Below are 15,091 nucleotides of genomic sequence, written 5' to 3'. Positions count from 1 at the left end.
TTCTGCCAGCCATCCGATGGCAGAACCCCTCATTAGAAATATCAGTTTTAGGAGGAAACCCCATTTACAATCAATACAGTTCTCATTTAGCACCAACGCTATCGTTCGGTCCCTTTGTCTTAGTTTAAGTATACTTGTGGATACAAGTATACTGAACTTAAGTTAAATACTCCTACGCTTCCTCATACACGTGCGCACACGTGTAAACTTAAGTAGTGGGTCTAAGCAGACCCATTACAAGCATGTTACACAAGGTTCATGTCGTATATGCAACATAGCAGGGCAAACTTACCTGGCCGCTTGGCGTGACATGGTGGAAGCAGGTGAGCCTGATGCAGGTGAAGGCTGGGCTAGTGCAGGGGCAGGGGCAGATGCAGGGGCACCCTGGGCTCGGGCAGGTGCAGGCTGGGCTGATGCTCCGCTGGACGATGCCTCGCTTCAATCAGATCACACCATATACAACATTGTCAGTATCGGCACATGCAGCATTATACAGCATCGGTATGCAATCGCACCATTCACTTCGTGGCTCCATCGCGGATTCTTCGTCGGCCGTCTGACGATCTCGACGGCTAGTCTTCGTGTGCTTCTTCTTTCTCCCCGAGTCAGACTCGGGAGGTGCCTTCCGTTTCGCCTTTGTAGCCGGTCTGCTCTTCTTCTTTTCAGCCGCCTCCCCTCGCGCCTTCTGCCGAAGCTGTTTGGATGCCTCCATTCTCGCTTCTCGGCCCCGTAGTTCCTCTGCAGCCAGCCGTTTCCGCTCGTTCTTCTTCGCAAGAGCAGCCTTTGCAGAGCGTGCGACAGCTCGAGCTTCTTTTGCTGCCTTTTCCGCCTTCCTAATAGCAGCTGCCTGAGACTTGGACATCTTCTTGCCCGCTGCTTTTTTCTTTGCGGCAGCATCTTCTGCGAGTCGCCTGGCCGCGAGAGCCTTTGCATTTGCGAGGTAGCACGCATCCTTTCCACGTGGCGGGCGGGACGGAGCCGCACGTGTCGAGGCTAGGGCCACTGCTACGCTCTCTGCTATGTCCGGTGCTGCAGATCCGAAATCGGCATCTGAAACCCTCTCCCCGTTCAGGTACGCGTTGTGCTCCTTGACAACGCGCTGCCTCTCCGCCGGTGTCAAACCCTCAAGTCGATCCGTGAAGGCTTCCTTTTCGCTGCCTGTCTGCCGCCGCGCCATCATTCCGAGCTCTTGCTTGTTTCTTCTCTTTTTGGAGACTGATGGGGTCTGGCGGCCTCGCAGCCACCAAATCCAGCGTCTTGTCGCAAATCAGTGAATCTGTCTGTGTCTTGGTCTTGCACTTTTCTGGGTTTTCTTGGTACGATTTTCGCCTACCCGCGTGCATTTCACGGTCTTTAAAATGAGCCAATTCTAGTGTGTACCACTAATGTAGTCATATACAACGATTGAGAGCGGGGGGGGGGGGGGTTAAAGCCGTTTACATGTACCGTATCGCAAGTGTCATATCCAGCAGCCAAATTCACGGATATTTGCCTGCATGATTATCCTGTCATATATGATAATAACATTTGCAACGGATTTGAGGAATAAGAAATTGGCGATGCTAGCTAGATCCATTAAATATCAACAAAAATAGGCCTCTGTTTCAAATTCAGAGCGGTTTCGCGTCCGCTCTCATTCTGCAACACTATGATTTTCTAGAAGACCTTTGCCAGAATGTAATATACTATTCATTTAACGAGGTAACCTTCGAGATTTGATGGGGTCGACAAATTCAGAGCGGAACGAAAATTCGTTTTCAGAATCACTTGAACAAAGTATAGTGAAATCGACAAATTGAGAGCGGTTGTTTGCAAACCTGTGGAAATGGATATTTGCTTGGCATATGGTTTTACAGGTTTGGCAAACTTTTCGCTCTGAATTTGTTGACCTCATCAAGTCTCACAGGAAAGTGTGTATCTGGATAATTTTGATTTTATCCGGGATAGTATCCGATTCAAAAGAACCATTGGACGAACGTTGACGGAACGAAAACCCCATGTGTTTTTCATCGGGGTAACCCATTAGGGCTAGGTGTCGAGTGCATCGTGGTACTGCCCAAATATTATTTTGGCTGCTGTTTGTTTGGCTCGGAAAGTCGGAGAGTAGGCAACTTATCCTGCAATGCAGTGCGAATTGCCCACTTTCCGACTTTCCGAGCCATTTAAACAGCAACGTGGAGGATCGGAGGTCGGCGCGACATGTTATGGGGTCGTAATATATTCCGGTTTCGTCAGTGCTGTATATAGCACTAGTCAGGAATTGAATGGGACAGATTTTCCGGACAAAAGGCCAAGGCGAAGTAGGTCTAATGGCATCACTAAATTCAGGAATGGGGGGGGGGGGCAGCAAAGTTCTACAAGATAATGCTCGAGTCATGCGCATGTGTGCGCCCGCGTGGGTAGGGAGACATCAAATGCTCTACAAGGTTGATATCAAACTAAACGTCGGCGTATTCAATGCTGTTAACTACACGGTCAACGTAGTCCTGGTCCTCCGCCACTTCACCTACCTCCTTATCTAGCAGTCCCAGGTTGTCTAAGCGTTCGACGACGAGGTCAATCTGCAGCAATGCTTGTGTCTTCCCTTGCCCATTGCGTAGTGAGATCGAGATAACAAAGTCTGAAGGTGCTTGCGTTTCCGCCCCTTTAAAGTGTCCCGTTTTGCTGTCCACCAATTTGGTGTCGGATATGACATTTGTTTTCAAGTATGACATTTGCTCTATTCTTATTAGCTAATTTGACGTGTCGGATACAACAAGTTGCAGGATATGACATTTGCGATACGGTACCTCGAAAACTTCAAATGGTTCGTAAGCATCAGGCCGTCTCGAATGGTACATATTGGCGATCACTACCAGTACACAGAAACGTCCAGCGATTGCATCTCGCAACCATATTGCTGTAGAAAATACGGAACTTGGAAACACTTGCTTCATCCCCTCCAAGGCAAGGGCGGTATACAGAAGACCTCGCGAAGGACTAAGCGGCACACTTCACAACGACGGCCAGGGATGCCAGGCACGCAAACGACCGACCAGCAGACAGTGGGAAACCTTTTAGTTGACAGTCAAGAATGTACAAAAGCAGAAACTAGGCTCGACGTGCTGAGCCGACACCTCCTCAGCGACGGCGACGCTCCTCGTACTCCGCCTGGATCTCCTCGTTGGTCTTGCCAGCCGTCTCCGGCACGAGCTTGAGCGAGAGGAAGTAGAAGATGATGAGGAAGACCGTGAAGGGCGCGTAGCTCCAGTCGTCCAGCTCGTCCGCCAGGTACGGGTAGCCGACGCCGACGATGAGGTTGCAGAGCCAATTGGCGCCGATGCAAATGGAGGACGCGCTGGCACGCACCGAGTCCGGGAACATGTCGGCCGTCATGACCCAGACGAGCGGACCGAGCGTGACGCCGAAGACGATGACGTACAGCGCCGTGAAGACGATGGAGAGCTCCGAGACGTCCACGAGGAAGGCGACCGTCATGCCGATGGACATGACGACCATGCCGGCGATGCCCCAGAGGATCATGTTGCGGTTGCCGAAGCGCGTGGCCAGCACGCCCGTGAAGAAGGCGGGCCAGATGTTGATGAAGTCGATGATGAGCGTGCCGATGCGCGAGTCGTCGATACCGGCGTCCGAGAAGATGTCGCCCGAGTAGTAAAACACGGCGTTGATACCCGAGAGCTGCTGCGTGCACGACAGAAGGAGTGCGCCCAGGAACTGCATACGGTACTTGGGCGAAAGCACGGACTCGGCCGGCTCCGTGTTGGTGGAGTAGCCTGCCTCCGCCTCGCCCAGCTGCTTGGACGCCTCGAGCCAGCCCAGCGCCGTGTGCACGTGCTCCTCGCCATATAGACGCGTGATGACCTGCTTGGCCTCCTCGCGGCGGTTCTTCATGAGCAACCACGCGGGGCTCTCAACGGACAGCGACGGCGACAGCAGCATGAAGATGACGGCCAGCACGATGGGGAAACCGGCCATGTAGCGCCATCCATCGCCGCTGTCAGCGAAGAAGAAACAAATGGCCGGCACCAAGATGCCGATAGTCGTGGAGATCTGCAGGCCGAGGCCCAGGTGGCTGCGTAGGTGCGGTGGCGACAGCTCGTTCACGTACGCGCCAATGGTGCCGGTGGCGGCACCTGAGGCGATACCGGAGACTGCGCGGCCGACGGCGAATGGCCACACATTGGAGACGGACGCCTGGATGACGGCGCCGCCGATCATGAAGAAGCAGTTGAAAAAGAGCAGCTTCTTGCGGCCCATCATGTCACTGAAGTAGCCGCATAGCAGACTGCCGACCATGGCGCCGAAGATCCACGAGTTCACGGCGAAAGTCCACTCGAGCTTGGAGTGTCCGGAGAAGAGCGTGCATGTGCCCGGGACGACGGGTCGAGCATTGCACTCTTCCGTGTTGTTGTAGTCGGACAGGTTGAGTTGCGAGGTGGACCATCCGCTCTGGAAGGGCTGCAGCAGCGCGAGTAGCACGCTCGTGTAGAGGATGCGATTGGGCTTGATCTGGAGCGCGGCGGCCTTGTTGGCTTCGTCGAAGGCAATATCGGCCTTGGGCGTGCTGACCTCGTTGTAGGCATCGTCGGGGTGGGGCGGCATGGCTGACTGGCTGGCTCGTTGGTTAGTAGGCTTGGTGAACGGCGGGCGCTATCGATATGGGACTTCACTTGCGTGTTGCTTGGCCAAATGGAAAGTGAACTTGTTTGGTGAGAGATTAATTTGGTCTCGATTGGACTGAACGAATGTGCTGGCATGTATGTTGAAGTGGATTTGTAGTTGGGATCGCGTGTCTTTCTTGTTCGATTGGGTTGCTACATGTAGACTCGTTGTTGGGCCGACACTGTCGGTTGAGAACGCTAGCTTGCCTTCATTCCAGCCACTGTTGCATTGCTTCATGTAATACATGTACAGTTCGTTGATAGGAATGCTTTACCGTTCATGTCTGTAAGGATGCGATTACGCCAAAACTTCACGTTACACATGCAGGATGAACGTAGATTCGCTTTGTGCGTCTTCAACGCGCTCGAGTTGATTTATTTCGCATAGAGCGGCCGGCAGCGTGCAGTCTTCAACTCCAAAACTGAGGAAGTCTTCATTTGTCGGTGACTTGCTCGCGTTGCCGGGATCCGTGAGGACATTTCTATCAGCGCGGATGGACACCGAATCTTCATAAACGATGCACTCGATTAACTTTGGCCTGGTTTTGCCAAGATTACTCCAAGCAATTCGCCACACGGACATGACGCCGACCTCCCCCAGCGCCGAAAAAGCAGATACTGTAATTGTCTTGTTCTTCGGCTTCAGACTCTGCCATGCCGCGTGCGGTGCTCCATGGCACCACTTCATCATACAGTGCAAGTTGAATGCACATTATCGGACAAGTGGTTGCTTGTACATACGTACATCTATTAATCCATTTTAATCGCCGCATACATGTGCACGTTGAAGTTCGTGCTCACAAAACCGGACGAACGTCAACAAGGCTGCAGTCACGCTGCTCTCACAGTGTGGACAGCGCGTCTGTGGATCGGAATGAAGCTGCTGCCTTGCCCGTGGTGAAGCTCCGGAACCGGTTCGCGATCGCCTTCGTGTCACACAGCCCAATCTATGTGAAATAAATCAAATGGACGAGTCCGCTCAGTGCAGCATGTATTATAATACATGTGCTGCTGTATTGCAGCCTACAGTTATTTTGCCGTAATCGCCTCCAGCACAAGTGGGAATTTCGTGAATGCAGATCGCCACTGCTCAAAGCATAGAGTATTCTAGCAATACGTACGCATAACAGAGTGCATGTACATCCTTCCCCCAAGGACCACAACAGCGTTAAAGGTGACTGCCCGATTCAGTTACGACTGCTACTGTACATGAAATTCAAAATGCACATGTACCTGTACTTTGGAGTGCAAACCAACAGATCTACATGTAATCTCTCACCAAACAAGTTCACTTTCCATTTGGCCAAGCAACACGCAAGTGAAGTCCCATATCGATAGCGCCCGCCGTTCACCAAGCCTACTAACCAACGAGCCAGCCAGTCAGCCATGCCGCCCCACCCCGACGATGCCTACAACGAGGTCAGCACGCCCAAGGCCGATATTGCCTTCGACGAAGCCAACAAGGCCGCCGCGCTCCAGATCAAGCCCAATCGCATCCTCTACACGAGCGTGCTACTCGCGCTGCTGCAGCCCTTCCAGAGCGGATGGTCCACCTCGCAACTCAACCTGTCCGACTACAACAACACGGAAGAGTGCAATGCTCGACCCGTCGTCCCGGGCACATGCACGCTCTTCTCCGGACACTCCAAGCTCGAGTGGACTTTCGCCGTGAACTCGTGGATCTTCGGCGCCATGGTCGGCAGTCTGCTATGCGGCTACTTCAGTGACATGATGGGCCGCAAGAAGCTGCTCTTTTTCAACTGCTTCTTCATGATCGGCGGCGCCGTCATCCAGGCGTCCGTCTCCAATGTGTGGCCATTCGCCGTCGGCCGCGCAGTCTCCGGTATCGCCTCAGGTGCCGCCACCGGCACCATTGGCGCGTACGTGAACGAGCTGTCGCCACCGCACCTACGCAGCCACCTGGGCCTCGGCCTGCAGATCTCCACGACTATCGGCATCTTGGTGCCGGCCATTTGTTTCTTCTTCGCTGACAGCGGCGATGGATGGCGCTACATGGCCGGTTTCCCCATCGTGCTGGCCGTCATCTTCATGCTGCTGTCGCCGTCGCTGTCCGTTGAGAGCCCCGCGTGGTTGCTCATGAAGAACCGCCGCGAGGAGGCCAAGCAGGTCATCACGCGTCTATATGGCGAGGAGCACGTGCACACGGCGCTGGGCTGGCTCGAGGCGTCCAAGCAGCTGGGCGAGGCGGAGGCAGGCTACTCCACCAACACGGAGCCGGCCGAGTCCGTGCTTTCGCCCAAGTACCGTATGCAGTTCCTGGGCGCACTCCTTCTGTCGTGCACGCAGCAGCTCTCGGGTATCAACGCCGTGTTTTACTACTCGGGCGACATCTTCTCGGACGCCGGTATCGACGACTCGCGCATCGGCACGCTCATCATCGACTTCATCAACATCTGGCCCGCCTTCTTCACGGGCGTGCTGGCCACGCGCTTCGGCAACCGCAACATGATCCTCTGGGGCATCGCCGGCATGGTCGTCATGTCCATCGGCATGACGGTCGCCTTCCTCGTGGACGTCTCGGAGCTCTCCATCGTCTTCACGGCGCTGTACGTCATCGTCTTCGGCGTCACGCTCGGTCCGCTCGTCTGGGTCATGACGGCCGACATGTTCCCGGACTCGGTGCGTGCCAGCGCGTCCTCCATTTGCATCGGCGCCAATTGGCTCTGCAACCTCATCGTCGGCGTCGGCTACCCGTACCTGGCGGACGAGCTGGACGACTGGAGCTACGCGCCCTTCACGGTCTTCCTCATCATCTTCTACTTCCTCTCGCTCAAGCTCGTGCCGGAGACGGCTGGCAAGACCAACGAGGAGATCCAGGCGGAGTACGAGGAGCGTCGCCGTCGCTGAGGAGGTGTCGGCTCAGCACGTCGAGCCTAGTTTCTGCTTTTGTACATTCTTGACTGTCAACTAAAAGGTTTCCCACTGTCTGCTGGTCGGTCGTTTGCGTGCCTGGCATCCCTGGCCGTCGTTGTGAAGTGTGCCGCTTAGTCCTTCGCGAGGTCTTCTGTATACCGCCTTTGCCTTGGAGGGGATGAAGCAAGTGTTTCCAAGTTCCTTATTTTCTACAGCAATATGGTTGCGAGATGCAATCGCTGGACGTTTCTGTGTGTACTGGTAACTTAGTGATGTTTATTCTATACTGGTGAGCAAAAGGATTGCCAATATGTACTAATTGCAACATTGGTTTAGAACCGCTGGTGATAAAATGCAAATGAGGAAGGCTTATTAAGGGTCGGCATTGCGGAGGCCAGCAGGCTTTGGGATACCACTACTTTTGAGTCACACATCAAGCCATAGGTGTCTGTATCGACAGTGCTAGGACACTGAATGACACCTTGTTGTTTCTGATAAGCTGCCACAGCATTATCTCCATGCTCATACCGGGAGGGGCTTACTCGTGAAACAACGTCGAGTTACCCACAAAGGAAACTTAACGGTTCGTCGGCGCTGGCATAACTCAGTATTGCAATCAGCTGCACCTTCATGTACATACAATACAGACAATAAGCTGCAGATTCATGTACTTACTACGCTACAATATCTATCATGCAGTCGGATACAATGCACGCAAAGCGCATACATGTATGACCAACAATTTAGCGGTTTTCTTTTTCTTCATCAGGGTCACTTATCGCTAACGACGTCTATAGACCTTGTTCGTTCTACGCCCATGTACGTCGTCGGCCGGCTACAAATTTACGGTCAGGAAGCCGCAAAAGCGATTGAGCAGAGTGCATGTAAGTATAGCAGCACGCTGATGCGGTACATGTAGTCTTCCACAGTCTGCAGAGCTATGATCAAATAGACAACATCTTCACCCATCTTTCTCACACGTCGCAGAGCCACGAATCCGTCTCACTTGCAGTTTGTATCGCCGCTACAAACTTCCAGTCTTTCTCCGCGACCACTCACGACGTTCGTCCCATTCAAGTACCCGTGCAGACCTCGCCGCCGCGGCATTGCGTCTCCTTCCTCCCGTGCCGCACCCCCGCTGCCAGAACTTTGATATTGTAGAGCTAACATGCCCGAGCAGGTTCCGGAAATGCGCGCGTTCGGCCGCGAGCTCGGCCGCGCGCGTACCATCCTCATCAAGATCGGCACCGAAATCGTGCACTCGCCCGAGGGGCTCCTGGCCATGGGGCAGATCGGCAACATAGTGGAGCAGATCGCGGCGCTACACATGCGCGGCCACAACATCATCCTCGTGTCCAGCGGCTCCGTGTCCATTGGCAAGATGGTGCTGCACCGCCAGTACCTGCTCTCCGGCTCCATGCAGTCGCACCTCGGGGGCCAGGTGGATGATAACGTCCACTTCTACGAAAAGGCCTGTGCTGCAGCCGGCCAGAGCGGCCTGCAGAGCCTCTACGAGATGCTCTTCTCCCAGTACCACCTGGCCTGCTCCCAGGTGCTGGCGTCCGACGCAGACTTCCGGGAGCCCCAGGTGCGAACTAATTTGCAGCGCACCGTCCGCGCGCTGCTGGACGTGGGTATCATCCCTGTGATCAACGAAAATGACGTTATCACGCGCCGCACGACGCCGCTCATCAATGAGAACAAGATCGCGTGGGACAACGATTCGCTGGCGGCGCTCTTTGCGCAGGAGATGACGGTGGACTTGATGGTGCTGCTCACGGACGTGGACGGCATCTTTGCCGGCACCAAGGACAAGAGGACGCTCCTTTCGAGGTTCCAGCGTGGAGACAAGCAGGTTATAGCAGCCGACAGCCGCGTCGGGGCCATCGGACAGAAGGACAAGCTCCACTCGTGCATCCGCGCAGTGGACAGCGGCGCGGTGCGTGCTGCAGTTGTGGCGAAGGCGCAGCAGGGAGTCCTGCTGCGCATCATCAACGGCGAACGCGTCGGCACGCTCTTTGTGGCGGACGGAGAGCCCATTGGCGACGCGGAGGTGGAGGAGCAGCACATAGACCCACTGTACTCGGGCATCGCACCGCAAGCTCGGACTCCCGTGAGCAAGCTGTAGACGAGAGCGAGGTCTGGGAGATTCCGCCCGTATGTACTTTGCTTCATGCTCGTTTGAAGTCCTTATCAATTGAAGTTTGTTTGAAATTTGAAAAACTTTGCTCGATTGTCGATTGTTGTATATGCGTAAAACCGCGTAATAATCGTAATTACACCATTTTACACTTTTACGTTTTGAATAAAACGCATCGTGGGGTCGCAATCTGCGATCGTCATGCCGCCCAAGACGCCGCCGCCTGCAGCCGCTCCGACGCCGCGTTCCTTCTCGTGGGTGTCCGTGTTGGTTGGGTTGATTGCTGTGGTCGCCGCGGGACTAGCAATCGTGGACCCTTCGGAGGTACTACACTTGGTGTCCACGTTTGGAGGTGTCTCGATCAACGCGACAGTTCCCGATGTTGGCGTCGACTGTGCGCAAGCCGAGCAATTTTTGACGGATGCGGTGCCAGTGAAAGGATTTCACGTCTTATGTATCAAGAAGGGGCAGGCGGGGGAGACGTAGGTGGACGATTTTGATCCATGTTGAGTTTGTGCTAATGGATGTATGGACACTTTGCTGTATGTAGGTTGGGCATTACGGCGTACAAGGACGGAAATGCGCCGGCGATGACGACACAGAGTTCGTTGGAGTTTGGACATCTGAAGACGCAGCTGGAGACGCTGCTGGACATTGAAGGCCCCAAGGACGAAGTTGCCATCAAGTACAAGCAGCCGTATGCGTTCTTCACGCCGGAAGGAAAGAGGCTGGAGGAGCTGGACCAAATGGTGGACCAACTTGTCTTTCTCTTTGAAGGAGGACAGTTTATCTGGCCGGGCGTTCGTATCGGACACAAAAGTACGTCGGTGGTAATTACTTGATACCATGACGAATATGATTAACGTTGGCCTTTGTAGCTGTGGTGAAGGATGTCGCTGGCAAGGGCGACGTGGTGCTGGAGACACTGAGTTTGATCCCGCTTGTGTTTAGCGTGGAAGAATTCTTGAAGGACGAGGAGATTGACGTGATCATGGAGTTGTCGCTGGAGCATCTGAAGCCATCGACCGTGACGCTGATGGACGGCCATGAAAACCGGGCGGCCACGGACTGGCGCACGAGCACGACGTACTTCTTGTCGTCCGAGAAGCATCCGGTGCTGGACGAGATTGATCAGCGAGTGGCTGACCTGACGAAGGTTTCTATTGACAACCAGGAAGACGTGCAGGTGCTTCGCTACGAGGAGACCCAGAAGTACGACCACCACACAGACTACTTTCCTGTGGAGCACCACAAGAACTCTCCTCACATCCTGGAGAGTATCGACTACGGCTATAAAAACCGCATGATCACAGTGTTTTGGTACATGTCGGACGTGGAGAAAGGTGGGCACACGATATTTCCGCGAGCTGGCGGCGCTGCTCGTCCTGTTTCGATGAAAGACTGCACACACGGACTGAAGGTTCCTCCGAAGAAGCGCAAGGTCATCGTTTTCTACAGTATGCTGCCAAATGGAGAGGGAGACCCGATGAGTCTGCACGGGGGTTGCCCAGTGGAAGATGGCGTCAAGTATTCCGGAAACAAGTGGGTCTGGAACAAGGCAAGGTTCTAAGTTGGGAAGGAGGAAAGGATTCATGTCCAGGAGAATGTGGGAATTTGAGTTTGGCCAGCGACGTTTTCTCCTTGATTGTGCAGTCAGCAGAATTTGAGGTCCTCTCGCTGGCAGTAAAATAGCGGAGCAAACGGAGAAGATGCTCGACCTGTGGTGTGTTTGTCGTACGTAGAAATCGTGGTCATGAAAGCTTTAGTTCGTCCAACAGAATCGTCGGAAGGTGGTTTAGCAACAAATGTTACAGAACATTGATCACTGCCCTGTAGTACAGCCGCAACAACCTGCTAGCAAATACCGGTATCTACTGGGGCTAAGCCGTATTCAAGCAGGAATCTTTGCTGCTTCTCTTGGAGGTGGCGAAGCTTCGTCCCCACTGTTCCACGTACATATTCTTGCACCGGTGCATAAACTTCTTTTGGCGTCGACGTAGCTACGGAAACCTGTGCTCCGAATTGGCAGAAGCTCTGGATGACAGAAGCGTTGAGTGGATCCACTGGGGACCGAGAGACGATCGTCCACACATTATCTTGGAAGTGGATCCCCTCCATCGGCAGGAACCATGCAGCAGCGCTGACGAGCACAACGCGATTCAGCTCAATGTATCGCCGCACGAAATTGATTCCGTCAATTCGCACTGCGTTGCACATGTCCAGCTTGCAGCTTCTTGCCAACGTGTTGTAGCACTTAGCACGCACCTGCAGCAGAAACGCGTAAAACAACTGTTGTGAGATTCTGAAGTGCACCAGCTTTTCCGAATAACTACGAGACGTACAAACTTGGGCACCTTCTCCGGGTCCTGTGACTCCCTCGTCGTTCCTTTCCACAAGATTTCAGCAGCAACGTGAAGCGGACACGCCATTGGTGTGGTTGCCATTGTCTCGATGTAAGTGCCAAGGGGGTCCCCTCGTTTGTCTTGAGTGGAGAACGTCACCATCGGCTGGCCCTCGAGAGGTGGAAACAACGAATCGGTACGGAAGTACAGTTTCGCTGCTGTCATTTCCAGCTCCGCTAGCACGGCATCGCTGAGGTCGATCTTCAGTTGAGGGTTACTGGTCACCTTCTCCGGGACGGGCCGGAGACGGCGAAGTAGTTCCATTCCCTGCCGACAGCACATTTTAATGAGCAACCACAGGTCGCGATGAAATAACAGGCAAGACTAACCTCCAACGCGTCTTTTTTCCCAAGCAGTTTGCACACCGCTAGCTCCAGCCCGCGTTGCCTCGCTAGGATTGCTTTGAGCTCGCGGTTCGTCTGCTCGGATCGTTGACGTTCTTGAGACTGGAGAATTGCAAGATCTTCCCATACAGACACGAGCATCCTCGGCTTCGGAGGACCCTCCACTTCTTTCTTGGCCGTCGGGTAACGACGCGTACGTTGTAGCTGCTCGAGTCTCATACTCAGTTCTAACACTTGCTGTCGGAGGGCTAGCACTTGATCGCGCTTATCGCGTTGAAACTTGGTCGATTGTGGAACTTCCCCCGGCAGTCTCATCCGACGTTTCTTCCTTCCAGCCGTCGAGTGAACAGATGAAGGTGTCGAGGGGACTAACGTTGATCGGGTACGAGCAGGTTCGCTTTGGGCAAACGCGTCCCAGGTAACCAGCGAATGGGGGTCGTCCGTCGATGTGGACTCGCTGTCGCTGCTGTTGAAGTCGTCGATGAACTCGAACACGTCGGACAGCGCAGTGTCGTAGGCTTCAACTAGCGGGTCTCGATTCATGGCGATCGCTTGGTGGGAACGAGGGATACTTGAAAATGGTCTTCGTAATCTCCGCCCCACTACATGACGGAAAGCCTTTGATTATGGAGGCACAACCTCCTTTTTTTTGCCTGTTAGTGACAGCTGCCGTCAGTTTCCCGCTGTTATGAATCTCCAACTTGGAGTCCAAGTGGATGAAAACTTACCAAGAGTGACTTGAACAGAATCCTCTACTATTGCCATATTGTGTATTATTTCACTAAAGCCACGAAAGCGGTTTGACAGGCGGGATGACCGTAGTACCGTTGGCGCCCCAGTTACCGACAGGACGACGTACACACGCTCCGCAGGCACCTTCAGCTGCTCCGACACCGTCTTGGTGGAGATTTCAATGGCCTTGGAGTTGTGCTTCGCATCGATATCCATCGTGTGTGCGTGGACGTACGCAGCAGGCTAAAGCACAACAAGAGAAGAAAATTAGTTCTTGTAGTGAGTGATACACGACTCCTGGCTCGAGACGTACCTCGTCGTCGAGTTCAAGGATCCGGGCACTCCCATCTCCAGTTGCACTATCACTAAGGCAGGCCTCGTTCGGAGCGTTGGCGACAGCGGTGCTCACATCGACAGTGCCCACGCTGCCCTGGGAGATGTTGCTGGTGATACAACCGTACGGCATCTGTCTTGGTTGTTGTCTTGGTAAGTTGCTGCTGTTTAGTGAATGACTGCGAAAGTGAACGAGCTTGTCTCCATCCTACCAACTCGCAGCTTTACGACGCTGGAAGGCATTTACCGGTGTAGCACGAAAGCACTTACGATAAGGTGGTGATTACGATGCCGCATCGTAATACAGGTCGCGAATGCAGTTCTCTGGGTACCGCTCCATGCCCGTGCTAGGATAGTTTGGGAAACTTGTCGTTTGCGATGAACTTGTCCAGCAGGGGCTATGAACGAAAGCGTAGGACCGATTCCTCGGAAAAGTATCGTGCGGGTGAGGAGTGAGGGCGATAAGACAAAGAATGCCTATGAAATGAAGCATTTGCTGACAGGAACTGTAATGCCAGGTGTTCTTGATTTCGGACGGGAGGTGTACTGACCCCCCCCCCCCCCCCCCCCGTTGAATCGAAAGCTGCGGAGGCCTTCGCAGCTCTGCTAAGTGTAAATATAAAATGGTGACAAACATGGACCTCATCTGAATTTATGAATAAATGTCTTCTCGTAGCTCTCATCAATTGCTTGCACTACCGAGATAACTGACAGGTCACGCGTTGATCTCAACGTATGTCAGCTCATAATCAACAGCGGATCGTAAGCAAGGGTATGCAGTCGTCTCCTTTATAAGGGACATGTAGTTGGGGGATATACACGCAGGCCTACCAGGTGGTGACATCGTAATCGCCAACTGCACATATAAAGCTACATCTTCTTGTCAAAGAAAGCACCCAAACTCATTTCCGAATACTCTTCACCACAGCAACGCACCAAACTCTCCAGTAGCCAAACTACCATGCCGTACGCCAGCGTCACCAGTAACGTCGCCAGGTGCAGTGTGGACTATTCCGCCGCTAGCACTGCCATTGCTGAGACGCTCGAGGAATCACTCGGTTTTCCTGCTCAATTTATGATGGTTGAGCTCAACCTGGCCGTGCCTATGATTCTTGGACTCAACGACGAGGTGGGTCGCCAGCGCTAGTTATCCAGTCACACGAGCTAATTGTGTTTCGTATTGTAGCCGACGGCCTACGCGCAGGTTCGCTGCATTGGAAGAATTGATGCGGAGCGCAACCCCAAGACCATCGCCGCCCTGACCAAGACCATATCGGAGCACCTCAAGGTGCCCGCGGAGCGTGTATACGTGGTGCTGGAGAGCGTCAAGGTCGGCAACTGGGGTGCTAACGGCACTACGGTCATCCCTCCCACGAATTAGTTCGGCAGCACATAACTAAGCACTCAAGGTTAGCATTCGCTAGTAATGTAGCATGCTCGATTAGTGGCCGCGTTTTCTCTCATTTCGCACTGTACGTGGGGTTATGAACTTTGCGCGATGGGTTATGAATAGTATGCGTACTACTTGGTATCAGCATGGTTCATAGTCTCTGCTGTCGCTTTGCAAGGCGTGTACTACGTCCCAGCAATGGTCTTCATTTTCTG

General features: G+C 53.7%; 5 protein-coding genes across 5 annotated transcripts; 3 read left to right on the top strand and 2 right to left on the bottom strand.

Annotated features, from left to right (window-relative positions):
* Nucleotides 1-442: 442 nt before the first annotated feature.
* Nucleotides 443-1,180, bottom strand: KRP23_4627 (uncharacterized protein; the record flags this gene model as incomplete). The annotated part of the gene is made up of 1 exon (XM_067889609.1): nucleotides 443-1,180. The coding sequence occupies one exon, from the start codon at nucleotides 1,178-1,180 to the stop codon at nucleotides 443-445; it is 738 nt and encodes a 245-aa protein (XP_067748753.1).
* A 7,523-nt stretch (nucleotides 1,181-8,703) lies between these two features.
* KRP23_4626 (Delta-1-pyrroline-5-carboxylate synthase 1) lies at nucleotides 8,704-9,663 on the top strand (the record flags this gene model as incomplete). The annotated part of the gene is made up of 1 exon (XM_067889608.1): nucleotides 8,704-9,663. The coding sequence occupies one exon, from the start codon at nucleotides 8,704-8,706 to the stop codon at nucleotides 9,661-9,663; it is 960 nt and encodes a 319-aa protein (XP_067748752.1).
* A 213-nt stretch (nucleotides 9,664-9,876) lies between these two features.
* KRP23_4625 (putative prolyl 4-hydroxylase 4) lies at nucleotides 9,877-11,245 on the top strand (the record flags this gene model as incomplete). The annotated part of the gene is made up of 3 exons (XM_067889606.1): nucleotides 9,877-10,157; nucleotides 10,226-10,494; nucleotides 10,554-11,245. The coding sequence occupies 3 exons, from the start codon at nucleotides 9,877-9,879 to the stop codon at nucleotides 11,243-11,245; spliced, it is 1,242 nt and encodes a 413-aa protein (XP_067748751.1).
* A 284-nt stretch (nucleotides 11,246-11,529) lies between these two features.
* Nucleotides 11,530-13,619, bottom strand: KRP23_4624 (uncharacterized protein; the record flags this gene model as incomplete). The annotated part of the gene is made up of 4 exons (XM_067889605.1): nucleotides 11,530-11,940; nucleotides 12,018-12,344; nucleotides 13,298-13,396; nucleotides 13,467-13,619. The coding sequence occupies 4 exons, from the start codon at nucleotides 13,617-13,619 to the stop codon at nucleotides 11,530-11,532; spliced, it is 990 nt and encodes a 329-aa protein (XP_067748750.1).
* Nucleotides 13,620-14,447: 828 nt separating this feature from the next.
* KRP23_4623 (Macrophage migration inhibitory factor) lies at nucleotides 14,448-14,867 on the top strand (the record flags this gene model as incomplete). The annotated part of the gene is made up of 2 exons (XM_067889604.1): nucleotides 14,448-14,615; nucleotides 14,673-14,867. The coding sequence occupies 2 exons, from the start codon at nucleotides 14,448-14,450 to the stop codon at nucleotides 14,865-14,867; spliced, it is 363 nt and encodes a 120-aa protein (XP_067748749.1).
* Between the last annotated feature and the right edge of the window lie 224 nt (nucleotides 14,868-15,091).

The sequence above is a fragment of the Phytophthora ramorum genome (assembly GCF_020800215.1).
Source record: "Phytophthora ramorum isolate Pr-102 chromosome Unknown Phyram_PR-102_s0003, whole genome shotgun sequence".
Classification (NCBI taxonomy): Eukaryota; Oomycota; class Peronosporomycetes; order Peronosporales; family Peronosporaceae; genus Phytophthora; species Phytophthora ramorum.
The sequence above is the reverse complement of the archived record's forward strand: the minus strand, read 5'-3'. Positions and strand labels throughout refer to the sequence as shown.